General features: G+C 44.8%; 1 protein-coding gene across 4 annotated transcripts in view; it reads right to left on the bottom strand.

Moving 5' to 3' along the window:
• The window catches only part of KIAA0319L (KIAA0319 like), a 117,685-nt gene continuing 94,411 nt past the window's right edge, over positions 3,464–26,737 (bottom strand). For 2 of the 4 annotated variants that reach the window (XM_005678716.3, XM_018041412.1), the window contains exon 21: positions 20,195–21,493. In XM_005678716.3, coding sequence (XP_005678773.2) covers positions 21,306–21,493 — 188 coding nt within the window. In that variant the 3' untranslated portion in view covers positions 20,195–21,305. Of the gene's footprint in view, positions 3,642–20,194; positions 21,494–26,737 lie in introns of those variants that run through there. The other 2 variants (XR_001917317.1, XR_001917316.1) reach the window with 2 other exon arrangements.

Here is a 26,737-nt window from a genome sequence, read left to right on the forward strand (position 1 = left end):
TGGGTGAATTATTCATTTTCTTTATGTCTTGAAAGAATTTTAAATATTTTTTTCTGTTTGACCCTATTGGTATGATCCCACAGATGGTATATTACAAAGAAAGAGATCAGTTTTCAGAAAATAAATTATTTGGTTTTTACTCAGTCCAGAAAACATTGTTTCATTGCAAAATCTTTCAGTTGTTTTTTTTCCCCCATCAAAGACTTGTTCTGGTTTTTAATTTATTACTATTTTCAAAGCCCTGAAAGCTAGAAGCATCAAGTATTAGGTTGGTGCAAAAGTAACTGCGGTTTTGCATTATTGAACTTTGCTATTTGATATTAATGAGTACATTTCTTAAATGTGGTTATATTATACATTATTTTAATGTACATTTCTTTAATTTTTTGCTAATGACTTATTACTTGCTGTTTATTTTATATTTATTTTAGACTAGGGAAATGATGGTGTTAGATAAAAAGCAAGTTCTAGTAATTTTCTTATTTGAGTTCAAAATGGGTTGTAAAGCAGTAGAGACAACTCACAACGTCAACAATGCGCTTGGCCCAGGAACTGGTGATTCAAGAAGTTTTGCAAAGGAAACAAGACCCTTGACAATGAGGAGTGCAGTGCTCGGCTGTGGGAAGTTCACAACAGCAAATTGAGAGGATCATCGAAGCTGATCCTCTTCCAGCTACACAAGAAGTTGCAGAAGAGCTCAGTGTGGACCACTCGATGGTCATTCAGCATTTGAAGCAAATTGGAAAAGTGGAAAAGCTTGGTAAGTGGGTACCTCACTTACCTTGTGGCTGACTGCAAATCAAAAAAATCATCATTTTGAAGTGTCATCTTAATTCTACACAACTACAACAAACCATTTCTTGATCAGATTATGACATGTGATGAAACGTGGATTTATACCAGGCAACAACCAGCTCAGTGGTTGGATTGAAAAGAAGCCGGAAAGCACTTCCCAAAGCTAAACTTGAACCAAAAAACGGTCATGGTCAGTGGTGGTCTGCTGCCCATTTGATTCACTGTAGCTTTCTGAATCCCATCAAAACCATTACATCTGAGATATATGCTCAACAGTTCGATGAGATGCACCAAAAACTGCAATGCCTGCGGCCAGCACTGGTCACCAGCAGGGACCCAATTCTGCATAACAGCGCCTTACTGCACATCACACAACCAGCACTTCAAAAGCTGAACGAATTGGGTATGAAGCCTCATCCGTCACAGTGACCTGGCCTCTCACCAACCATCACTTCTTCAAGCAGCTCAACAACCTTTTATAGAGAAAATGATTCCACAGCCAGCAGGAGGCAGAAAATGCTTTCCAAGAGTTCTTCGAATCCTGAAGCACAGATTCTTAAATGTGATGGGAATAAAACTTGTTTCTCATTGGCAAAAATGTGTTGATTGCAGTAATTCCTATTTTGATTAATAAAGATGGGCTTGATCCTACTCATAATATTTAAAATTCATAGTCCGAAGCCGCAGTTATATTTGCATCAACCTGATCTGTATTTCATTTTAGGCAGACTTTTTTTTAGATTTACGCAGCTTACCTAGTTCAGCTTGAATCATTTTGAAGTCATGAGATTAGAATAAAGAATATATTCTTAAGTATGAATACATAGTTAATTTGGGAAGGTAAGACTAAGTAGCATTTTCCTTAGACTCTAGTTATCTTGGTATTGTGCAAATATACCTTCAGATTCCACATAGATTGTTTTTACCTACCTGCCTTGTGGCATTCCTATTTTTTTAACAAAGTTTTCTGAAAAGTTTTAAGTTGAAATTATGTAAATGAGTCCCAGTTTTTCTATTAAATTAAAATTTTAATTTTCTATGCAATAGAAAAAGTTCTTGTGATTCTGAGTTGAAATAAGCAACAGTACCCCCAATTCCTCCTGTCTATCATCGTCATACTTTATTTCATCATTGAAGAATAATTGTGAACCTTTGTTACAGAGAGGGAAGATCAGAAGCTCTGGAGCCTAGCCTTTCTACTTTACTGTTTGTGTAGCCTTAAGTTAGTTGCCTAACCTCTCTGTGCCTCAGTTTTCTCTTAAACTGGGAATAATACCAACTTCTGTAAGTTGTGCTTGGAACATGCTAGGTTTTCAATGTCAACTCCTTTTTACTATAACACCTGCAAATTCTAGGCATATAGTAAGATTGTAAATAAATGCTAATTCCCCCACTACAGCCTGAATTTTCACTAAATTCAGTGCTTCAGATTCTGTAAGACATAATACCCAGCATCATCAATTCAATATATTGGAATGAACTATTTAGAATAACTAAAGACTATATACACTAAATCTCATATTCTTCACTCATGTGCTTGCTTACATGCATATAAATTGTAATCAAAAAACAATTGTAATCAACATTACAGAAATCCTTAAAAGGTAAATAATACACGGTATATCAATGGATACAAGACGAGCCTGTGATAGTTTACCTTTTTTTAAATTGAAATTCTGAATCTGTTGTGAGATTTCGTTTATTTGACAGTAGTTATGCACCACCACAGAGGAGGAAGGCCGCTGTGCTGTCTGCATCTTCACACTTCTTCCTCTTTTCGGAAGCGGCATCCCCTGCGTTTTGGGTAGGCAGTAGCTTCTGGTAAGTGACTGTTTTCCAGCCTATCTTGCAACTGGATGTAAACAAGTGACTAGGTTTTGACCAATGGGATGGAAACAGAAGTACGTAACAACCAGGCCACATCCTTAAAAGGGAAGAGTTTGCCCTCCTTTCTAATTTTCCTCTCCCCATGCACCAGAATGTGAATGTAGTCAGTCAGTGGTGATGGCAAACCAGTTTTTTTCTGTGGGAACGTGCGATACAGCGAGAGGACGGTAACCATGTGGGATAACCACTTACCCCCTGAATTGCCTACTAGCTCAGACCTTCACATAAAAAAAGAAACCTTCCATCTTAGTGAAGCCATCATTATTTGGTTTCTTCTTCTGTGAAGAAGGCTTAGCACCGAAGAATTGATGCTTTTGAACTGTGGTGTTGGAGAAGACTCTTGAGAGTCCCTTGGACTGCAAGGAGATCCAACCAGTCCATTCTGAAGGAGGTCAGCCCTGGGATTTCTTTGGAAGGAATGATGCTAAAGCTGAAACTCCAGTACTTTGGCCACCTCATGCGGAGTTGACTCATTGGAAAAGACTGATGCTGGGAGGGATTGGGGGCAGGAGGAGAAGGGGACGACAGAGGATGGGATGGCTGGATGGCATCACTGACTCAATGGACGTGAATCTGAGTGGACTCTGGGAGTTGGTGATGGACAGGGAGGCCTGGCGTGCTGTGATTCATGGGGTTGCAAAGAGTCAGACACGACTGAGTGACTGAACTGAAAGTAGCCAAACCAGTATCCTAACAGACCTACTGTGCCCAATATCATGCTACTGCTTAATACAGAACTGGAAGTTCTGATCCAGAGTACAAAGAGCTTTTCAATATTGGCAAGTGAGAAAACCCATTATATTTAAGTTCGTATTTTCAGATGTAGAAACATTTGTGCAAAAAGCCAAGAGAGGGAATTCTCTGGCAGTCCAGTGGTTAAGACTGCTTGCTTTCACTGCTGTGGGCCTGGGTTCAATTCCTGGTCAGGAAACTAAGATCGGAAAAGCCATGCCATGACGCTGAAAAATAAAATAACCAAGAGAAAAAACACCATTAAAAATAAGGCTGCTGCTGCTGTGCTCAGTCATGTCCAACTCTGCAGTGCCATGGACTGTAGCCTACCAGGCTCCTCTGACCATGGAACTTTCCAAAGAAGAACACTGGAGCAGGTTGCCATTTCCTACACCAGGGGATTTTCGACCCAGGGATCAAACCCAGATCTCTTGTGTCTCCTGCATTGGATTCTTTACCACTGTACCACCTTTAAAGCCCTAAGTTTAAGGTTGCTAACCATAAAATAAGCTTATAAAAAAGCATTTTTTCCACAAGAGCAGTACCCAATTAGATAATGTAATTAAAAAGAAAAGATACTAATTTTTTAAAAAGATAACTTCACAGTAGCAATGCAAACTGTACAGGATTTAGTTACTAATCATATCTGTAAAGGATGACGAACATGACAGGCTGAGAGAAGATACTTGTGTAAGACCACCAAAGGATTTATTCCTAGAATATAGAAAAACTGCTAAATTGTAAAGAAAGTTAAACGAAGATATTTCATAGATCAGTCGCTCAGTTGTGTCCAACTCTTTGTGACCAAGCACGCCAGGCCTGCCTGTCCATTACCAACTTCCAGAGTTTACTCAAACTCAACGTCGTTGAGCCGGTGATGCCATCCAACTATCTCATCCTCTGTCATCCCCTTCTCCACCTGCCTTCAATCTTTCCCAGCATCAGGGTCTTTTCAAATGAGTCAGTTCTTCACATCAGGTGGCTAAAGTATTGGAGTTTCAGCATCAGTCCTTGGAATGAATACGCAGGACTGATTCTCTTTCGGATGGACTGGTTGGATCTCGTTGCAGTCCCAGGGTCAAGAGTCCTCCAACAAAACAGTTATAAAGCATCAATTCTTCGGTGCTCAGCTTTCTTATATAGTCCAGCTCTCACATCCATACATGACTAAATCCATAGCTTTGACTAAATGGACCTTTGTCAGCAAAGTAATATCTCTTCTTTTTAATATGCTGTCCAAGCTGGTCATAGCTTTTCTTCCAAGGAGTAAGTGTCTTTTAATTTTATGGAGGCGTTCACCATCTGCAATGATTTTGGAGCCCCCCAGAATAAAGTCTCTCACTGTTCCCATTGTTTCGCTGTCTATTTACCATGAAGTAATGGGACTGGATGCCGCAATCTTCGTTTTCTGAATGTTGAGTTTTAAGACCAACTTTTTTGCTCTCCTCTTTCACTTTTCATCAAGAGGCTTTTTGGTTCTTCTTCGCTTTCTGCCATAAGGGTGGTGTCATCTGCACATCTGAGGTTATAGATATTTCTCCTGGCAGTCTTGATTCCAGCTTGGGCTACATCCAGTCCAGCGCTTCTCATGATGTACTCTGCATATAAGTTAAATAAGCAGAGTGACAATATACAGCCTTGATGTACTCCTTTCCTGATTTGGAACCAGTCATTTGTTCCATGTCCAGTTCTAACTGTTGCTTCTTGACCTGCATACAGATTTCTCAGGAGGCAGATCAGGTGATCTGGTATTCCCATGTCTTAAAGAACTTTCACAGTTTGTTGTGATCCACACAGTCAAAGGCTTTGGCATAGTCAATAAAGCAGAAGTAGATGTTTTTCTGGAACTCTCTTGGTTTTTCAATGAACCCACAGATTTTGGCAATTTGATCTCTGGTTCCTCTGTCTTCTAAATCCAGCTTGAACATCTGGAAGTTCACATTCACATACTGTTGAAGCCTGGCTTGGAAACTTTTAAGCATTACTTTACTAGTGTGTGAGATGAGTGCAATTGTGCAATAGTTTGAGCATTCTTTGGCACTGCCTTTCTTTGGGATTGGAATGAAAACTGACCTTTTCCAGTCCTGTGGCCACTGCTGAGTTTCCCAAATTTGTTGGCATATTGAGTACAGCACTTTCACAGCATTATCTTTTAGGATTTGAAATAGCTCAGCTGGAATTCCATCACCTCCACTAGCTTTATAGTGATGCTTCCTAAGGCCCACTTGACTTTGCATTCCAGGATGTCTGGCTTTAGGTGAGTGATCACACCATCGTGGTGTGATCTGGGTCATGTTATCTGGGTTTGGTTATCTGGGTCATGAAGCTCTTTTTTGTACAGTTCTTCTTTGTATTTTTGCCCCTTCTTAGTATCTTCTGCTTCTGTTAGGTCCCTACCATTTCTGTCCTTAATCGAGCCCATCTTTGCATAAATGTTCCCTTAGTATCTCTAATTTTCTTGAAGAGATCTCTTGTCTTTCCCATTCTGTTGTTTTCCTCTCTTTCTTTGCATTGATCACTGATGATGGCTTTCTTATCTCTTTGCTATTCTTTGGAACTCTGCATTCAAATGGGTATATCTTTTCTTGTCTCCCTTGCCTTTCGCTTCTCTTCTTTTCACAGCTATTTGTAAGGCCTCCTCAGAGAACCATTTTGCCTTTTTGCATTTCTTTTACTTGGGGATGGTCTTGATCCCTGCCTCCTGTACAATGTCACGAACCTCTGTCCATAGTTCTTCAGGCACTCTGTCTATCAGGTCTAATCCCTTAAATCTATTTCTCACTTGCACTGTATAATCGTAAGGGATTTCATTTAGGTCATATCTGAGTGGTCTAGTGGTTTCCCCTACTTTCTTTAATTTAAGTCTGAATTTGGCAAGAAGGAGTTCATGATCTTAGCCACAGTCAGCTCCTGGTCTTGTTTTTGCTGACTGTATAGAGCTTCTCCATCTTTGGCTGCAAAGAATATAATCAGTCTGACTTTGGTACTGACCATCTGGTGATGTCCATGTGTAGAGTCTACTCTTGTGTTGTTGGAAGAGGGTGTTTGCTATGACCAGTGCGTTCTCTTGGCCCTGCTTCATTCTGTACTCCCAAGGCCAAATTTGCCTGTTACTCCAGGTATTTCTTGACTTATACTTTTGCATTCCAGTCCCCTATAATGAAAAGGACATCTTTTTTTTTGGGTGATAGCTCTAGAAGGTCTTGTAGGTCTTCAAAGAACTATTCAACTTCAGCTTCTTCATCGTTACTGGTTGGGGCATAGCCTTGGAATACTGTGATATTGAATGGTTTGCCTTGGAAACAAACAGAGATCATTATGTTGTTTTTGAGATTGCATCCAAGTACTGTAGTTTGGACTCTTTTGTTGACTATTATGTCTAATCCATTTCTTCTAAGGGATTCTTGCCCATATTTCATAGATGAGGAGCCCCAAAGGGTAAGCAAATACATGAAGAGGTGTTCAAACTCATCAGTAATCAACAGATTTTTTTTTTTAAAGAACTATCACTTTACATCTTTATGACTAGCCAAAATTAGAAGAAAAAAAAAGGATAATGTCAACTGGTGCTGGTGATATAGGGATATTAAAACCCTTATATATTGCAAGAATAAATGTAGAAGTGTATACCCACTCTGGAGTCAATCTTGGACATTAACTTAAAGAAGTTTGGTAGATTTTACAAAGACGTTTACCCTTTCCTCTTGTTAAATAAGTGATTATTATTAAATGTGTTTGCTTTTCATTATATATGTCCATGCAATTTTTGTCTTTATTCATTTGCCAAAATACCTCGATGGATTTTTCTAATGTTGAACCATCATCCCTGCACTCCTTGGTGAAATCCTAATGTGATTTATATACAGGATTAGATATATAACCTTTATCAAGGTAAAGATAATACCTTCCATTCCTAGTTTGCCCTGAATTTTTCTTTAAATTTTAAATAAGTGTTGAGCTTACCAAAGGCCATCATTTTTTCATTTTGCATTTTTAAAATACTCATCTTACTTTTCTATCTTCATTAATGTTGTGAAGCACATTCCTTGGATAAACTTATGTTTACATGTTTTGGCTAACTAATATTCAGTTCTGTTTTTACATCAGTAGTCACAAGTGACTATATTTTTTTCTCTTTGAATTATTTTTGACTATTTTTCTCTTTGATTTCTCATCTGATTTTGGAATCACTGTTAGAAAAAGAAAAAGGCAAGTTTTATTTTTCCAGTGTGTGGAACAACTTATATAGAACTTATATTCTTGAGAGTGTAGTCAAACTATAAAAGTTTTTTCAAAAAATAAATAAATAAAATAAATAAAGTTTTTTTCTACTTTTTGGCCATGCCATGTGACATGCGGGATTTTAGTTCCTCAACCACAGGTGGAACCTGCACCCTCAGCAGTGGAGGTGCAATATATTAACCATTGGACCACCAGGGAAGTCCATATAGAATTTTATTGTTTTTTAAATTCCTCTAAAGGGATTTTGATTTAATGCCATTTTGGTTTATTTAATGCTCATTCATCTACTCAAGTTTTTATGTCTCATCAATTTGGATTTTTGGTAATTTTCTCAGTTTGATCTATATGTTCAGGTTTATTAGCATCTGTCTCATAATTCCTTCTTCCATTCTGTATTTCTTGTTTGCATTTGTTTTTTCCTGACCTGCCACCTTTTTAAAATTTGTTGGGAGTATAGTCAATTTACAATGCTGTTTTAGTTTCTGCTGTACAGCAAGGTGAATCATATAGCTACTTCTTTTTAGATTCTTTTCCCATGTAAATTATTGCAGAGTATTAAGTAGAATTCCCTGCACTATGCCCTAGGTCCTTATTAGTTTTCTATCTTATATACTATGTGTATGTCAATCCTAATATCCCAATTTATCCTTTCCCCCATTGTAACCATAAGATTGTTTTACACATCAGTGCCTCTGTTCCTGTTTTGTAAATAAGTTCATTTGTACTATTTCTAAAGATTCCATGTATAAGTGATATATTTGTCTTTGTCTGACTTACATCACTCAGTATGACAATCTCTCGCTCTGTTCATGTAATAGTGATGTTGAGCATCTTATGCTTTTTAAACATCTGTATATCTGCTTTGACATGTATTTAGATCTTCCACCCATTTTTTGACTGGGCTTTTGTTTTTTGTTACTGAGCCACACGAGCTGTTTGTATACTTTGGAGATTGATCCCTTGTTGGAGAAAATGCAAGCATTTTCTCCCATTCTGTGGGCTATTTTTTGGTTTTATTTATGATTTCCTTTGCTGTGCAAAGCTTTTAAGTTTAATTATGTCCCATTTGTTTTAGTTGTTATTTTCATTAGTATAATGAGATTAATCAAAAAAAATCTTGCTTCAGTTTATGTCAGTGTTCTGCCTACGTTCTCCTCTAAGGTTTATAGTGTTCAGCCTTACACTTAGTCTGTAGTCCATTTTGAGTTTATTTTTGTCTCCAGTGTTAGGGAGTGTTCTAATTTCATTCTTTCACATGTGGCTGTCCAGTTTTCCCAGTGCCATTTATTGAAGACTATCTTTCCTCCACTGTATATTCTTGCATCCTTTGTCATAGACTAGACCATAGGTGTGGGGGTTTATCTCTGGCCTTGCTGCCCTGTTCTGTTGATCTATATCTGTTTTTATGTCAGTCCCATGCTGTCTGATTACTGTAGCTTTGTAGTGTAGTCTGAAGTCAGGGAACCTGATTCCTCCAGCTCCACTTTTCTTTCTCAAGATGGCTTTGGCTATTTCAGGTCTTTTGTGTTTCTGTACAAATTGTAAAATTTTTTGTTCTAATTCTGTGGAAAATGTCAGTTTGACATTGAATCTGTAGATTGCTTTGGGTAGTATAGTCGTTTTGATGATACTGGTTCTTCCAATCCAAGAACATGGTATATCTCTCCAACTGTTTGTGTCATCTTTGATTTCTTTCATCAGTATCATAGTTTTTTTCAATACAAGTCTTTACTAGGTATTTACTCTTTTTGATGCAGTGGTAAATGAGATGGTTTCATTAATTTCTCTTTCTCATCTTTTATTGTCAGTGTGTAGTAATGCAAGGGATTTCTGTGCGTTAATTTTATTTCTGTGTACGAGTATGCTGTAAAGTTTGCGACTCTACCAAACTCATTGATGAGCTCTAGCAGCTTTCCAGTGGTATGTTTCGGATGTCCTATGTGTAGTCTCATGTCATCTGCAGACAGTGAAAGTTTTTACTTGTTTTCACTTTGGATTGCTTTTATTTCTGTTTCAGTTGCCTTGCTAGAACTTGCGAAACTGTGTTGGATAAAAGTGGTGAAAGGGGACATCTTTGTCTTCTTCCCGATCTTAGAGGGCATGCTTTCAGTTTTTCGCTGTTGAGAAACTGGGTTTGACAAACTACGTATGCTGTGGGTTTGTCATGTGACCTTAATTATGTTATGTTCTCTTTATGCCTTATTTCTGGAGGGTTTTTTAAATCATAAATCGATATTGACTTTTATCAGAAACCTTTTCTGCAACTCTCGAGATGATCATATGGTTTTTATTCTTCAGTTTGTTAATGTGGTGTATCACATTATTTGTGGATACTGAAACACCTTTGCATCCTTGGGATAAATCCCACTTGGTCATGGTATATGATCCTTTTAATGTATTGTTGGATTTGGTTTGCTAGTATTTTGTTGAAGATTTTTGTATATGTGTTCATCAGTGATAATGGCCTGTAATTTTCTTATTTTGTGCTATCTTTGTCTGGTTTTGCTACCAGGGTGATGCTGGCCTCACAGAATGAATTTGGGAGTGTTCCTTCCTGTGCAGTTTTTTGGAAGAGTTTCAGAAGGACAGGTGTTAACTCTTCTGTAAATGTTTGATAGAGGGACTTCCTGGTGGCCCAGTGGCTAAGACTCCATTAACTCCCAATGTGGGGAACCCAGGTTAGATCCCTGGTCTGAGAACTAGATCCCACATGCCACAACTAAATGTTTTATAGAATTTGCCCGTGAAGCCATCTGGTCCTGAGTTTTTGTTTGTTGGCAGCTATTTTAATCAGTTTCAATTTCAGTACCTATTGGTCTGTTTATATATTTTATTTCTTGTTTAGTCTTGGAAGATTATACCTTTCTATGAATTTGTCCCCCTAGAAGAAATGCACAGATTCATAGGCATATAGTTGCTTGTAGTAGCTCTTATGATCCTTTATACTTCTGTGGTGTCGGTTGTAACTTCTTTTTCATTTCTAATTTTATTGACTTTGAACCCTCTCCCTTTTTTTCTTGATGAGTCTGTCTAAAAGTTTATCAGTTTTGTTCACCTTTTTAAAGAACCAGCTTTTCATTGATCTTTTCTGTTGTTGTCTTCATCTCTTATCTGTTTCTGCTCTGACCTTTATGATTTCTTTCCTGCTACTAATTTGGGCTCGTTTGTTCTCTTTCCAGTTGCTTTAGGTGTAAGGTCATGTTCTTTGAGATTTCTCTTATATCCTGAAGTAAGACTGTATTGCTGTAAACTTCTCTCTTACAGCTGCTTTTGCTGTGTCCGATAGGTTTCCGAACATCATGTTTCCATTGTCATTTTGTCTCCATGTATTTTTTAAAATTTCTTTGGCGACCCGTTAGTTTTTCAATAACATATTGTTGTCTCAGGTTTTTTCCCAGTAATTTATTTGTAATCTTATAGCACTGTGGTTAGAAAAGATGCTTGGTGTGACTTTGGTTTTCTTAAATTTACCAAGGTTTAATCTGTGGCTAATGTGTGGTATGTCCTGGAGAATGTCCCAGTGTGCCCTTGAGAATAAAGTAGATTCTGCTGCCTTCAGATGGAGAGCTCTAAAAATGCCGATGAAGTTCATCTGGTCCAATGTGTCACTCTAGGCCTGTGTCCTTAGTTTCTATCGGGATGACCTGTCCATTGGTGTAAGTGGGGTGTTCAAGTCGCTGTTGATTTTAATCTGTTTTGTCTCATAATGAGTATTGCTTACTCCAGTTTTGTTTTGGTTTCTATTTTCATGGAATACCTTTTTCTGTCCCCTAACTTTCAGCCTGTATGTGTCCCTAGCTCTGAAGTGAGCATCTTGTAGACAGCATATATATGGGCCTTATTTTTGTATATGTTCAGCCAGCCTGTATATTTCGGTTGGAATATTTAATCCATTTACATTTAAGGTAATTATTGATATGCATGTTCCTATTGATGTTTTCTTAATTGTTTTGGATTTGCTTCTGTAGGTCTTCTTTCTTCCCGTCTTGTTTTCTTGGGATTTGAGTGACTGCCTTGGCACTGTGTGTGTCTGTTGCAGTTTTTGGTGTGGGAAGGTTTTGATACAGCAGTCTGTGTGTATACAAAGTTGTTTTAAGTTGATGGTCTCTTTCCTGCCTAGAGAAGATCCTTTGGTGTTTGTTGTAAAGGTGGTTTGCTGGTGCTGGATTCTCTTAGCTTTTGCTGTTCTTAAAGCTTTTGATTTCTCCATTGAATCTGAATGAGAGCCCTGCTGGGTAGACTATTCTTGGTTGTAGGTTTTGCCCTTCATCACTTTGAATATCTTGTGCCAGTCTCTCTTGGCCTATAGAGTTTCTGCTGGAAAATCAGCTGGTAACCTTATGGAGACTCCCTTGTATGTTGTTTGTTGTTTTTGATCAGACTTATCTATCTTAAAAATCTTTCCAAGAACCATCACTTGGTTTTGTCAGTCTTCTCTCCATCTCTGATTTTATAACTGTTTTTCCTCTCCTGTTTTTTTCCCTTGCTGTTTATTCTTTTTTCTGTTGCTTTAGTCCTAAATTTTGGGGTTCTGAAAAGAGACTTCATATTGAGCCCTTCGTATTTTTTACTCATTTATGTATATCAGTATAGTCTCATATATTCCTATTTTATTGTTATAATTTGATACTCAAATTTCCCTAGGTTTAATCAGTAGAAACAACACACACTTATATAACCATATATAACAATTTATCATCTACCTATTTCTCTTAACTTGTGAGTTCATATCAGTTCTTCCAATTTGAGTTCAATACCTCAGGGCTCTTTCTAGCCGCCTCCTTTTTCACACCCATATACCCTTTAAGAGTTTCTTGATACTAAAACATGCTTCTTTTCTCCTTGGTTTCTTTGACTGTCATCTAAATCTTCTAATAAGATTTAGTCTTTGCAACCCTACCATGTTGATACTTTTCAGAATGTTGGCTCTGGGTTGTTAATATACTTCATTGTTTTCCTTTCCTTCTCCTTCCTCTTTTCCCGTCATCTCAATCTTCCTCAACTTGTGTTATGTCCCAATAAACCCAGTAAGTTGAAAATATTTTAAGTCAAGAAAGCATTTATCACGCCTAACCTCAACATCATAGCTTAGCGATTCTACCTTAAAGGTGCCCAGAACACTTAAATTAGCCTGCATTAACTGGGCAATACCATTTTCTTGTTTTTGTTTAGTTGCTAAGTCATGTCTGACTCTTTGCTACCCCACGGACTGTAGCCTGCCGGGCTCCTCTGTCCATGGGATTTCCCAGGCAAGAATATTGGAGTGAGTTGCCATTTCCTTCCCCAGGGAATCTTTCTGACCCAGGGATCGAACTGTTTTCTCCTTCATTGCAGGTGGATTCTTCACTGCTTTGCCATTGCGGGTTGTACACAAAGCCTCTTCTATAATAAAGTGTTGACTATCTCATGTAATTTATTTAATATTGTACTGAAAGCGAGAAACAGATAGGTTGTATAGATATAGAATAGTTACAATGTATCGGCTGTTTACCCTTCTGATCTGTGGCAACTGGGAGCTGTGGCTGCTGCCACTGCCCAGCATCACAAGCAGGTATCCTACATATTGCTAGCCCAGGAAAGATAAAAATTCAAAATTTGAGTGACTTCCTGATGGTCCAGTGGCTAGGATTTCGCTTTCCAAAGTATGGGGTACAGGATCAATCCCTGATCAGAGAGGTAAGATCCCACATACTCTGTGGCCAAAAAACCAAAACATAAAACAAGTAATACGGTAAGAGTCTAAAGACTTTAAAAATTGTCCACATTTTAAAAAAATCTTCAAAATAAATTTTTTAAAATGCAAAACTGTATAGTTTCTACTGAATCTGTATCATTTTTACATCATCATAAAGTTGAAAAATCTTAAACCATTTTAAGTTGGAAACCATCTGTACAAACTGTGCCAAATAATTTATTTGCTCATTCTTACTTCCCATATATCTTTCCATGTCTAAATTTACTTTTCATATTTTGTAGAATTTTAAAAATTATTTACTTTTGGGTCTTTGCTGTGCAAGGGCTTTCTCTAGTTATGGCGAGTGGGGGTTTCCCTTCACTGCAGTGTGCGGGCTTCTCATCGCAGACCGTGGGCTCTGGCGCACGGGCTTTCGAGGTTATGGTGCACAGGCTCGGTTGCTCTGTGGCATCTGGGCTCTTCCAGGCAGGCAGATTCTTAACCACTGTGCCACCAGGGAAGTCTCTCTTTTTCGTATCTAGCCAATTCTTCTAAGTACATTTTAAGTGGATCTATTGGAAAAAATATTTGAAGCCTTGTATCCCTGAGAATATTTTTTATTCTGCTTTCATGTTTAAGTTTGTCTTGCTATAAATTGAGTTCCGCTACATTCTTCTCCTTCAGCATTTTGGAAACATGATTTGTCTTTTTTTCGCCTGAGGATACTGTTAAGAAACCTGATGTCAATCTGTTTCTTGTTCTTTTGTCATTGATCTGCTACTTCTCTCTGGGAGCTTTCAGAATTTTTCATTTTCTTAGATGCTCTTCATTCTCTTACTACAATGTTTATGGCATATTTGTCTTAATCATCCATAAGTTCATCTTTAATTCTCATCAACCTATTATTATTTCTCCAATTATTTCCTTGTCCTCTCAGACTCCCCTTTATCCAGAGGTCAGCACTTCTACTCTGCCATTATGCTGCTGTGTGTGTGTATCCGTCTCCTCCAACCCCTTCCTGCTTCCTTTTGGTAAAGGCCCCGAGATGACACTCCAGCTGATGGGTTTTGACCTGTGTGTGTCTATCACATTCATTATATTTTCCATACTTACTACTTCCACTTGGTTCTTGTTCCTGCTTCATATTGCTAATATTTCCCTGTATATTTCCTTTGCTTTATTTTCAACTCTTGGTTAATCAGTTTCTGTGGTTTGCTGTCTATGGGGGCCAGGGTTTGGATATTTCTGGCCTGTGAGCTCATGTCCCTTCACAGCACTAGCTCTCCTGCCTGGTAGTATTTACTGGGGGACGGGCAAGGCCAATTCTGTCCCTTCCAATTTTGAAGGGAAGGGTACCTCACGGTCACTGTCAACCACTCCACCAGCAACTGTTCTAAGATTCCTTTCAGAGCCTTGGGAAGAAGCAGCAATTCCTAATTGTCATTTCCCAATGCTGGGGCTTTGGAGGGGAAAAAGTTTTAATCCCAAGAGCAGCTGCCTAGCCCACTCTCTTCACCCCAGCAGAGCTTTTGTGCTGACTCAACAGTGTGCCTCTTACACCAGTGACTTGGCTGCGTCTCGGGTTCACCAAGAGTAGACATCTCACTGATGTCCCACGTCCTTTTACAGTTTCTGATGACCTTCGGTGTCCTAGGGGTTCTTACGGGATTTGGGGAGATTTCTTGGTTTGGTTTTTGGTGGTGGTCCCTCAGATTTATGCTCCTTTCTAATGTGTACTGTTTTTACCTCATTGTCTTCCTACGAACCAAAGCCCCCAGTATTATTTTTGCTGACTTTTATTTTCAATCTTTGTGTGAATCCACCAGCAATGTGGGAGACCTGGGTTTGATACCCGGGTTGGGAAGATCCCTAGAGAAGAGAAAGGCTACCCACCCCAGTCTTCTGGCCTGGAGAACTCCACAGACTATATAGTCCATGGGGTCGCAAAGAGCTGGACACGACTGAGCGACTTTCACTTTCACGCTATATTTTAGGTGTGTTTTATGAATATAGTTTTACAGTTATATCCAATCCATTAACTGTTGTTTGGAGGTGGTAGTGGTGGTTCTTTTAACATCCAATCTGACTTCTGCGTATTAAATGATCAGATCTTTAATGCTGCAGTTTTGCCTCTATTCTTGCTTTCTGCTTGGTTGACTGAAGTGTGGCCTTTTTTTTCTTTCCTCTTGTTTAGATGTTACATATTCTAGTTCTGAATTCTCAGTGGCTTTCTCAGTATTTTTAACATGAACAGCTAACTTAAACTCTAAAGTTAATTGGCATTTTTACTGTCCTATGAGAGGACCTTAGATTACTTTCATTTCAATTACCACCCTACCCCTATCTTAAATGTCATTCATTGTTCAGTAATTTCATATTTTCATTCTTCCCCCAAGTAATACTACCTGAGAGCTTACGAGGCCGGATTCCCCTGGAGTGTCAGCGCACCTCAGCAGTGACTAGATCCTCCTCCCCTCTTCAGCTGGCATTTTCTTTGAGAAGCCACCCCTTCCACATCCCTGGCTCGGTCAGCCTGTGCTCATCTCTGTGTTCATCACAGGTACACTTTCAAGGGCACACCAGCCACTGTGCTAGGAACTAGAGAGATGAGTGAGCAAGATGACACGGGTGCTTCTGGAGTGCTGAAGTGGACACTGCTTTTTCAAATAAGAATATGGCATGTAATAGTTCCAAAGAGAACCATGTTTAAAAGCGACTCCTGCTTTTGGTAGAGATAGCTTGGGATTCTGGAGCTGTGGTAGGGACAGAGCAGGGGTGAGATTTCTCTATGGCTGCCCGTCGTCGGTGTTAGTCACTGATGAGCCCGTGCAGATCATGGGACTCTGTCTGAGGCACAGCTGATGGAGACTTGTGTTCTGTCTCCATGTAACAGAATCAGCCCGCGAAGAGTGTTATAAAACATAAGGTGGCCCCGCGGCCTCATGAACTTCTGAGTGAGTGGGAGACAGATGGCTGAATGCTGTCCCATGTAAGCGGTATGTGGGTCCCTGCAGGCCCAGATGTAACCCCAGGTTTTAGAGGAAGAGAGATATTAGGCTGCTTGGACCTACCTGAAGGCTGGAGGGCATTGCCTGGGGAAAAGCTTAAACTGCTCTAATGGGATGGCACTTTAATCTGCTTTCATGCTTTAATTTCTTTAGCCAACGAATAAATGCCAAGAAAATCATGTGACTCAGGTATTCCCATGATTTGATTCCCCATTTGGGGCCCTACAGTTCAAACTGGGAGCCCAGGTCTTATTCCAAGTATATATTGACATTGTTTTTCTTACAGGTATTGGACTGCTTCAGAGATTCAGGGTGAGTGGTTACCTGCAGATTACAAAGATAACAACTTTCCTCCATATGGCCATATTTCCAGTTGAATAGTAAAATGCTGTAGTCATTTCCAGCACAAAGTTTGAGTTAAATACTTTTTGCACTGGATTTGTCCTGGCTTTTCAAGTTTTTTTGATCATAGAAATAAGTGTTTGAAAATCTCTTCCGTTTTCTGGGCTACAAGATATGGTTAACAACGGAGATACCTCTTGTCAACAGTCAGGTGGGAAGTTCCCCCGCATACAGATCCGGAAGTTTAAGTTTCAGACTGCTACTGATTATTCCTCTCCATGCCCCCCAATTCCCAGACTACACGCTATAGGAAATCGTGCCTCTGACTCCAGATTGCGAAGCATGTTGCCCTTATCCTAAGGGAGGACCTGAAGTATTAGTGTCTGCTCTTCAGAAAACAAACAAGAACCAGAGCATGTGACCTAGACCTGTATGGCCAAGACTGCGGCAGGCCTTAGCTCTCTCCAGCTGCCCCTCCTGCAGCCCACACGGCTGCCGCGGAGCCCCGGGCTGAGGCACCTTTGTCAACCCTGGTGGCTTACTCAGGCCCAGGGAGGCCTGCCACAGAGGAAAGCCCAGGCCCACAATCTTAACACCAGCCATCACTTAAAAAAAAAAAAAAAGCTTTGGCTAGCACAATACAGTTCATTTCTCTCAGCACCACCCAATGTCCACTCTGGCAGAGCAGCTATCTGCTAGACAGCGGTTCAGGAACCGGCTGCCTCCACCTTGGATGTCTCTACGTGGCTGCAGAGTTCCCCGAGGGCTCCTCTGCGTCCGGCCAGCAGGTGGAGGAAGGGAGTGAGAGTCACAGAGAAGTTTCTAATGGGTCAGGGTGGAAGATGGAACCTCTCTTCTGCCCATGCTGTGCAGAAGGCTGGAGATGGAGTAAGCTATGTGCCACAGAAACAGACTCTGGTGTGGCAAACTGCTGACCTCCGCCACACGCCACTTCAAGGGCTTCTCCCTGAGGATGAAGAGGAACTGGGTGTCTGGGTGCTTTCCTTCTTTGTCACCACATCCAACTGGTTTGCAAAGCTTTTAGAGCTGCGCTGCTAAGGGCTGTTTGCCCCCTTGTCAAGGGTATGGTATGGATGCACAAATTATCTGAAGAATTAATAAAAGATCAATTAAGTCACAGTAGCTTGTGAGGTATGGGTTCTAGGCATCGGTATGTTTGAGAAGTTGCCCAGGTTATTCTAATGTGCAGCCAGTGAGAACCACTCGTGTCGATACACAGGAATGTGATTGTTAGACGTGTGGGGATGAGGGGGACCTAGAATGTAGCTTGGAAGGTTAGACTAGGGCACAGCCGTAACTTGCCAGCCAGAGTTTCGTATCTGTGCTGACAACCGGATAGAAGGCTGGCCTCCCCAGGAAAGGTAACTTTAGTTTTGTTCCTTGTGACCAAAGAGGCCTGATCAATTAACCTCCAGTGTCAAACCTGACAACTCAGAGGGCTCCCCAGGATGGAGGAGGGGGCTTTACCTGTTTGGCAGCACTTGGACGCAGAGGCTCACACCCCACCTGGGCCTCTGTGGGAGGCCTGAGCGTGGACAGCCCCAGCTCTGGCACTGGAGATACTGGGTATTAAGTAGCCACCATCAGCACCAACCACAGACTGGGGGGTGACGTAGGTGAAAGGGGTTACAGCGGTGGCATGGGTTTGACCAGAGGCTAAACAGGGACCCCTGAACCTCAACACAAATTCTGCAAAGGAGCCACGGGCCTGAGCCAAGCTCCCCAAACCCTCCTTCCCAAGGACTCATGGCTTTTGACGGCACACAACTTCTTTCCAGACTCATTTGTCTTCAGAGAGCAACTCTCGGTGTGTGTGACCACCTGTTCTGGCTCCTTTCACTGAGCAGATGGGCTGAAGGGAAGCTGGAAGAACCAGAGTTTCCCCACTTTCCTCCCTTAGAAGGCAGGCCAGAGCCACAGCCTTCCAGCCTGGTGGAGTTTTCTTGAAGTGTTGCTTCCTGGTGACTAAGGATCCTCTCCACACACAGCACCTGCGGGCTTTGAGAAACGCGACGATGCCCTCTACTGGCCTCCCTCTGGCCATTCTAAGTAGAAAATATAAGATGAAGGTCTTTGAGGGTGGAGGAGTATTTAGTTTGGTCAAGGCAGGGGCTACCAGGCTCCTGAAACTCAGTTATTTCAGGAGGGTTTCTTTGGGGTGACAGGTTATGTGGAAGTAGCCTCGCTCTCCCTAAGCCAGCCCGAGGATTTCTGCCTCTTTCTTGAGTCAGGCAAGAACGGGGCATGGCAGTCTTCTCAACGCAAGATCCCAAGCCAGGAAAGCAGCACTGGCTTCTCAGTTTTGTTCCCTTTTTTGGCGGGAGTAGGGAATGAATGAAAAATTATTATATTCATCTCTGGAACGGAGATAAAAATATATCCTTCAATGAGCCATGGGTGAAATAAATAAGATGTAGCAAAGGAGGCCCAAAGAAAACCAGAAAAAGCCAGCAAGTCATCAAGTCCTGGAGCTCTTTTGTGAATCCCTCAAAGCTCTTCTAGGACAACATCCTCAGCAAGTCTTGACCGCCCACCCGCCCACCAGCGGCTCCTGTGCAGTCAGCTCTGCACATCCCAGCCCCAGCACCCCCTGCAGATTCGAGCACCCACTCCTCCGAGCTTCCTTCGCCCTCGCTCAGGACAGGTCAGCTGCCGCCCCCTCTTCCAGCCCCAGAGTGTGCAATTCTAGACCAGCGGGTCTCATAGTGTGGTCCCCAGACGAGCAGCGGAGCACTCTGGGATCACATTAGAAAGGCAGATTCTCGTTTCCCCTCAGGCCCACTCAGTCAGAAATGCAGTGGTGGGGCCCAGCCACCCGTGTTTTAAAGGTGATTCTGCTCTAGACCAAGCCCAGCCTCTGCTGGGCCTCAGCTCCAATTCATTCACGGGCAGTGTGTGGACTGAGTTACTTCTCAGATGCCTCGTCTCTGCTTCTGTAAAAACAGAACCAGTATCCTCAGCTGGCGTCACCAATACCCTCACCTGTGCACAGGGCCTCAGGGAGATAAAGAGCTCCCTGGTCCTTCTCTCCCCTCCCTTTCCTGGGACTCTGAGACTGGACAGCAGCCTCCGTCCACCTGCCGAGCTCACCAAGCTGTCCTTCCAGCTCGGCACTGTCCTGGGGGCAGGGGCTGAGCCCTACTGCTTTGGAAACCCAAGCGGAAGACCAGGGCCCCTGAAGGCCCACCTTGGTGTCAGGACCCTGTGTGTCCCCAGCTGGTCCACAGGGTAGAGACAGGGGCAGGAGAGGGGGGGGTATTTGTGTGCATATATGTATCAATTCTGTGTTCGCAAAAGGCTGAAGAAACGGCAGAGAACTCCCATCCTGAAAGACAAGAGCAGCAGCTGGCCTGAGGGGCCAGGCCGCCACTGAGAGAGAAGCCCAGTACTGCGGCCACATGCAGATGCCAGGCCCCGACCGGCCTGGCAGAGGCGTCAGGAATGCACGGTGGCTGGGCCCCGAGCGCAAAGCAGCACCCCCAGCAGGCAGGCACGCAATTGAACAGCAGGTTTAATCATCTCACGACAGACTGTAGCGCAGTAGTATAAACCGAAGTTTCTTTTTAAAAATCACATCCCCAAAGCTCCCACGCCTCAACACCCAGACATCACAGCTGAGGGACCGGTTCCTCATGGTTGAGGAACAGGGCCAGAGGGATTCAGAGTCTCTGTTCCACCAAGCTCAAAGTCTTTCCAGGTCAAGGTTGCCTTGCGAGTAGCCAAAAGCCCTAGGAGGAGTTGATGCACACGCACTCACTCTAACACACACACACCCACACATGCAGGGACAGAGAGAAGACACTTGGACAGACGGACACGGAGCAGGCCGTGCTGGGGCAGCCACATGCGTGCGCTCTCAGGCCGCACAGTCCAGTCTGTCTGTGGCTGCCTCCTCAGCACAGGGAGTGTGGGCCTGATTCTGGAAGCAGCCAGGGTGGCCAGGAGGAAGAAGGGTGGCAGCCTGTGTCCAGTCTGGCTACTGTGACCCAACAGCCCCGCGGCCTGGGCGCCTCTCCTTTCTGGAAGCAGCCAGCCCTCCCCTACTCGGCAGACTGTTTCTGCACTACCAGCTCACCATCGGGGGTGAGGAGCGGGCGCCACTTCCTCCGGGCCGAGAGAGGGCACGCTCCATCCCAAAGTAGAGAACAAGGAACGTGCCCGCAGGCAGGCTTCTGCGGCCAGGAGCTGGCGGTGCTTGGTTTTGTTCCCAGGGGTGGGGGACGCAGTCAGGCCTCGCTGTGCAGGTGCCCTGGCGGCAGCAGTCCTGCCAACAAGGAGCTGGAGAGGAAGCCAGGAGCTGCGGTGTCCACCCTTGGAACAGGAGAGGGGTGCAAAAAAAGGAGGCCCTGAGGTGAGGACGTTTTGAGGGACCTACCAGACGGGTTTAAAGAGGAAACCTCTTCGTTCACAGCTTCATTCAGGGGTTCCTGGAGAATGTTTCTGGATTCAAGTACCAGCGGCTCTGGTTGAGGGTTTGGGGATGGAGTGGCCAGCAGAGGTTGGGAGAACAGCTGCCCTCCGATGTGGGAGGTAGGAGAACCAGCCTGGCGATGCTCTGGACCCTGGCACTGCCAATCCCCACCCTGAGGAGACAGACCAGGCAGCTACAAGATCTCCTCGCGGGGGCTCCGGGCCTTCAGCGGAGTCTGCCCGTTGGGCACAGAGCCGTTCTGACCGTGCAGGAGCTTGCCCTTCTCTCGGTCTGGCCACGTGAAGATGGCATCGTCACTGTCCAGCTCGGACTCCGAGCGCATCAGGCTGCTGCTCAGTGCCGGGCCCTTCTGTTTGATGCCTGCAAGGGAGTCAGGGAGCCGGGCGTCAGGAGCCGGGAGCCGCCCCCCGCGCCCCCCACCCCAGCCCGAAGAGGAGCAGAGCGACGGAATGGTCCTCTCCTGTGGGCAGGAGGCTACCCGCGTCCTCCAGGCCTGGCTAGACAGAGCAGGGAAGCCTCAGGGAGTACACTGCAGACCCACAGATCAGCGTCCACTGCAGATTCTCTGCCTCCAGCATCTATTAGCTTCGGTCAGTCCACCCAACAACGTGCTCTTTTCTCTCTCCTAAATGTGGGGTGTTTCATCATGTCCCTTCACGCACAGGGCAGCATTCTGTGGGAGGCAGGCAAACAAGGAACAAGCATGGATGCTCTAGAGACTGAGCCTCTTCACCGACCCTGGCTCAGCGTGGATGGAAAGCGCCTGCAGAGCTGCTGGCGCCGAGGACACCACCGTGCTCTGCGCAGATGTTTACTCTGGCTTCACTGAGTGGCAACAAGCGGTGGGAGAGCAGGCGTGTGGCTTGGAGAGGCCTCTCCAAGCAGGGACAAGAGGACAGACTGTCCCAGGGCATCAGTTGGTCAGAGCACACAAATAAGGACCCGTAAGAAACACCTGAGGTCAGAAAAGATGCCTGAGATTCTTTAAGTCACCACAGTTACCTTCTCTGCTCGTCCTTAAGGCTGCAGAGGCCAGATCATACCACGAGGTCGGGTAATAACTTCAGGGCAGACCCCACCCAGCAGCATAACAGGTGCCCTCTGGCTGGTGCAAATACCACTCCAAGCAAAGGCGGGCTGAGATGGCAGAACTAGAGTACAAGTCACCAGCGTCGAGAGTGCAGCTTGCAGTGCTCTGGGCCTGGCACAGTCCACCCCCAGGACCTAACCTACCTCCTTTCTTAAAAAGGTGACCAGTCAGGTGAGCCACGTTTGAACCTTCACTCCCCGCAACCACGCTCCCTTCCCAGGTCCCACCCCCAGTAAACACTGAAAGAGGCTCCAGAGATGACCATCAGCCACTCTGCCCCTTCCTGGCCAGATGGGCCGTAAGGCTGTGAATGATGAGGGCATGGAGACTGTGACCATGCCCGGCACTCAGGAACCTCATGCCTGCAGACCCTGCCCGTGTGCCGTCTGCCTATGAGTGTGCTCTGGGGCGCAGGCAAGCTTATGCAGCTTGCCCATCTCGGGGCACAGTTCTGACACATGACTGCAGACAGTCACGCCTTCCACTGACTCTCAGGACAGCAGAGAAGCAGGGTCGGCTTTGCAGGCTTTTCCAGTGTGGTGGGCACAGTGCTGACCTAAGAACCAAGACCAGGGAGGGTCAAGGGTCTCACAACTTCTGCTTTGCCCTATAGATGAAGCATCCCTTTGGGGGCTTTCTCCCCCCAGCACCCAAGCACTCGAAGCTTCTCTTCTTCCCCAAAGCCCTTCTGGGCCATAGGTGTGGAGGACAGGAGCCTGAGGTGGAGATGGGTTTCTGGGTCCACAGCACACAGCACACACCCCAGGCCCTCTCACGACGAGTGAGCTCTGCTCTGCTTGGGGAACTAAGTGGAATTCATCCACTAAGCAATACAAGCGAGGACACTGGTCCTATCAACGGGTGCTGACCACTCGCATCTCTGACTCAGCAATTCCATTCCTAGGTCTACACCTAACAGAAATCCATACATCTGTCCACCAAAGGACACGGGCCAGAAGTGCCGGGAGTCGCCACAGGAGATCCCACCCATGACAAGGTCATGTGGAAGAGAACTGTTACGCAAGGCGTCAGAACTCAAGAGGCTCCCTAGGCTTTCTCGAGCATCTACCCCAAAACCAGAATCTGTTTTACCATTTCATGACTTTCACCAACTCCTCTGACATTAACAGGGGGCTAACCCTGACCACCTTTCTCTGGAGAAAATCAACTTAGGGCTATAGCTAATAAGTCTCCTGGACATGAGAGGAATATTTCAAATCAAACCCTCTCTGTTAGCATTCTAGCTTGCTCAGCAGGTATATCCAGACTCTTACAGCTACGCATGTGATTATTTACAGCCTCCCAACTGTGAGAGGCACGGAAAGCCTAAAACATTAGAGCCTTTGAAAGAGTTAAAAGTTATTAGAGTAGTGCTGGTGCTGGTGTAGGATTTCATTACTGGGCCAATGCTTGGTGCTAAGTTCCCGTATCTCTTATCCACTGTGCCCCTGGGAATGCATTAGTTAACATAGTGAGAATGCAAGGAAAACAAGGGTAGCCTTGAATTTAACCATATTAGACTTTTGAGCTAATTGGTTCTTTCTTGTAACTCACTGCACCTTTGCTCTGTGAAAAACGTTAACTCTGGCATTTTCTGAGGCTGACATAGATTAGAAATATAAAGAAAAAACACTTTGAGGGAAAATAAGTTTTCTGGTTGAGCAGCCTTTATAAAAAGAGGGTCATAAAATGTTCACAGGCCTCCAAGGCCAGAAGATACTGTACACAACATCATTTGTGGGAAAGGTGTGCAGAAAAACCCTGGTTTCGATAAGAGCAAAACTGCTGGAATGTTTGGGCTGACTCTGTATGACCTTACATCTTTCATTTCTCTCTGTGTATAAGGCAAGGTATAAAAGTACCTTTTGAAAAATAAAGCTTTTGGGCCTTGCTCACCAAAGCAGCTTGGTCACCCCATGTTTTCTCTTCTCTTTTTTTTCTCTCTTCCTCTCTCCCTCTCCCTCTTTTTTTCAGGCTGATCCCTTGGAGCATAGGGGCTCCCTGCACTCACTTATCTGCCCGGGTTTTTAAGACCAGAACGGGAAGACATTCTGCGTCTTCACTCCTTTGGGAGACCGGGAGGGCACCTGTGGCCTCCGTGAAGAGGGCAAACTTCTTGTCTCGGAGTTTTATTGGTTCTCTAGGTAAACCAAGGAATATCAGCCTCTTTCTCTCCTTTATTTTCTTATCTTCAACATTCTTTCCTTATCTCTCTCTAAATCAATCGCCAATGCTGTTCCTTCTTCGGGTTTCCCTGGATCCTGCGGGGGCTGGACCCCGGAACAGAAGGTTTACAGCAGCAGCCCCCAGGGCAGCCAAAACGCCCAACAGCATGCCTGACAAATGTATTCCTACAAAGGAAATTATACAGCAATGGGAATGAGCACGCTGTGGCTCTCCCTAAGGACACGGGTGAGTGTCCTAAATGCAATGCTGAGTGAAAGGAGGCGCACACTAAGATTCTGTTCATATCAGCTTCTCCAAGACACCAGATGTCAACTGAGGGGAGGCAGTGGCTGCAGAGAAGTGCACAGCGGGTGCTTCTGGGGGGCTGATCACATGGGCACATTCACTTAAGAAACACATTCTCTGTACACATCAGGCTGACCACTGGAAACTGCTGTCTTCTAGGTCAAAAGTCAAATTATCAGTAATTTTATATGGTTCGACCAAAAGCAATAGAAAGTTGTGAAAAAACTCAACAGAACAAAACCAAATCACACCCTACCCCACAGGTGCTGACCGCAGAGCACGCCCCGTGGCTGGGCTCCGAGCCCGGGCCCGGCACAGGCGGGGGCCCCTCCCGTCCTGCCACTCTTCCTCCGGCCTCACCGCGCCCCAGCATGGTGTCCACTTCAGCTCACTTCCACACACACCAGGCTCCACAGACTGACTTCCTCAAGCTGAACTTCCATTCCAGACCGCACCCCTTTAGGTCCTGAGGCCACTCGCTGCATCCCACTGGCGGCTCTGATCCGGCCTGCGACCACTCCCCCGCCGCAGAGCCCAGAACGAGAGCCAGGCCTGCCGGCCTGGTCGGACCCACGCCAGACCCAAGGGCCTCTCACCTCAAGCCGCCTCCCTGGCTGGACACCGCCCCCGGGAGAAGGGCCTGCGACCCTCGTCTGTCCTCGCCTCTGGGTTACCCGGGAGCGGCTGGCCACCTGCGTCCCCCTACCTCTCCCCACAAGCCTGCCTTTCCAAACTGCCTCTTCCTCCTGGTTGTTCCCCCCTCCTGCTCAGGAGAGGGATCTCAAGTCCTCTCTGCCTGCCGTCCCCCTCAGAAACCTCACCTCCATCTTCTGCCTCTCTGCCCGCAAACCTGCTCCCAAACCCCATCCACACAGTCCTAAATCTCCGCTCATTGTTACCCAGCTTCCGGAAGGACTTTTAACTCTTCAGGGCCTCCGTTTCCTCACCACCTACCTACTTCCTAAACAGACCGTGCTTCCTCTTCAGCCATCTGTCCGCTCACCATCTACTCCAGCTCTTCAGGTGCCCAGAAACCTCTCCAGCACTGTCACCGCCATCACCGTCACCGATTCTCACCTGATGCTCTCTGGGGACGCCGCTCCTCCTCCTCCTCAGCCCCTCACCCCTCTCCCCACTGCTCCTGACTGCTCTCTGGGGACACTGCTGCTCCTCCTCCTCAGCCCCTCACCCCTCTCCCCACTGCTCCTGACTGCTCTCTGGGGACGCCGCTCCTCCTCCTCCTCAGCCCCTCACCCCTCTCCCCACTGCTCCTGACTGCTCTCTGGGGACACTGCTGCTCCTCCTCCTCAGCCCCTCACTCCTCTCCCCACTGCTCCTGACTGCTCTCTGGGGACGCCGCTCCTCCTCCTCCTCAGCCCCTCACCCCTCTCCCCACTGCTCCTGACTGCTCTCTGGGGACGCTGCTGCTCCTCCTCCTCCTCCTCAGCCCCTCGCCTGGCTCTCTCCTACGGACCCTCCCCTCTCTCCCCACTGAGGGATGTGGCCCTCCTCAGCGGTGCCGGCCTCCAGTATACAGCAGACTCCTACCCAATCCTGCGCTGCTTCGCTCCATCCTCCTCTTCTCTTACTGAAACTGCGCCGAATGTCCTAAATCTGTCCTCAGTGCTATCAGTCTGTCTCCCGGGTTGGAAGTCGGCCTGGACCTTTCCTGCCCCTCCGGTTCACTGACACCACGCTGTTCAAGCCATCATCATCCCCTCCTCACAAAAACCTCCTTGCTGGCCTCCACCTGTAATCTCCTCAGTGAATGAAACGCCACAAAACTAATTTTCCTAAGCCAGCACTTTCGTCACCACCAGAAAAAATGCCTAAATCCTTAAGCTGACATTCAAAACTTCCCATAAACTCATCCCCACCCATCTTGCAGCCTCACTTCTCAACCCCACTCGCAGCCGTTCTAAACCAAACCACCTTCCCCTGCATTTCTTCTCCAGTCCTTCTCGTTCAAAGAAGATGCTTGGGGACCATCCTTTGCGTCTCCTTTTCTCTCATACCCCTCTGAAAACGTATCATGAACCTCA

The sequence above is a fragment of the Capra hircus genome, chromosome 3, assembly GCF_001704415.2.
Source record: "Capra hircus breed San Clemente chromosome 3, ASM170441v1, whole genome shotgun sequence".
Taxonomy (NCBI): Eukaryota; Metazoa; Chordata; class Mammalia; order Artiodactyla; family Bovidae; genus Capra; species Capra hircus.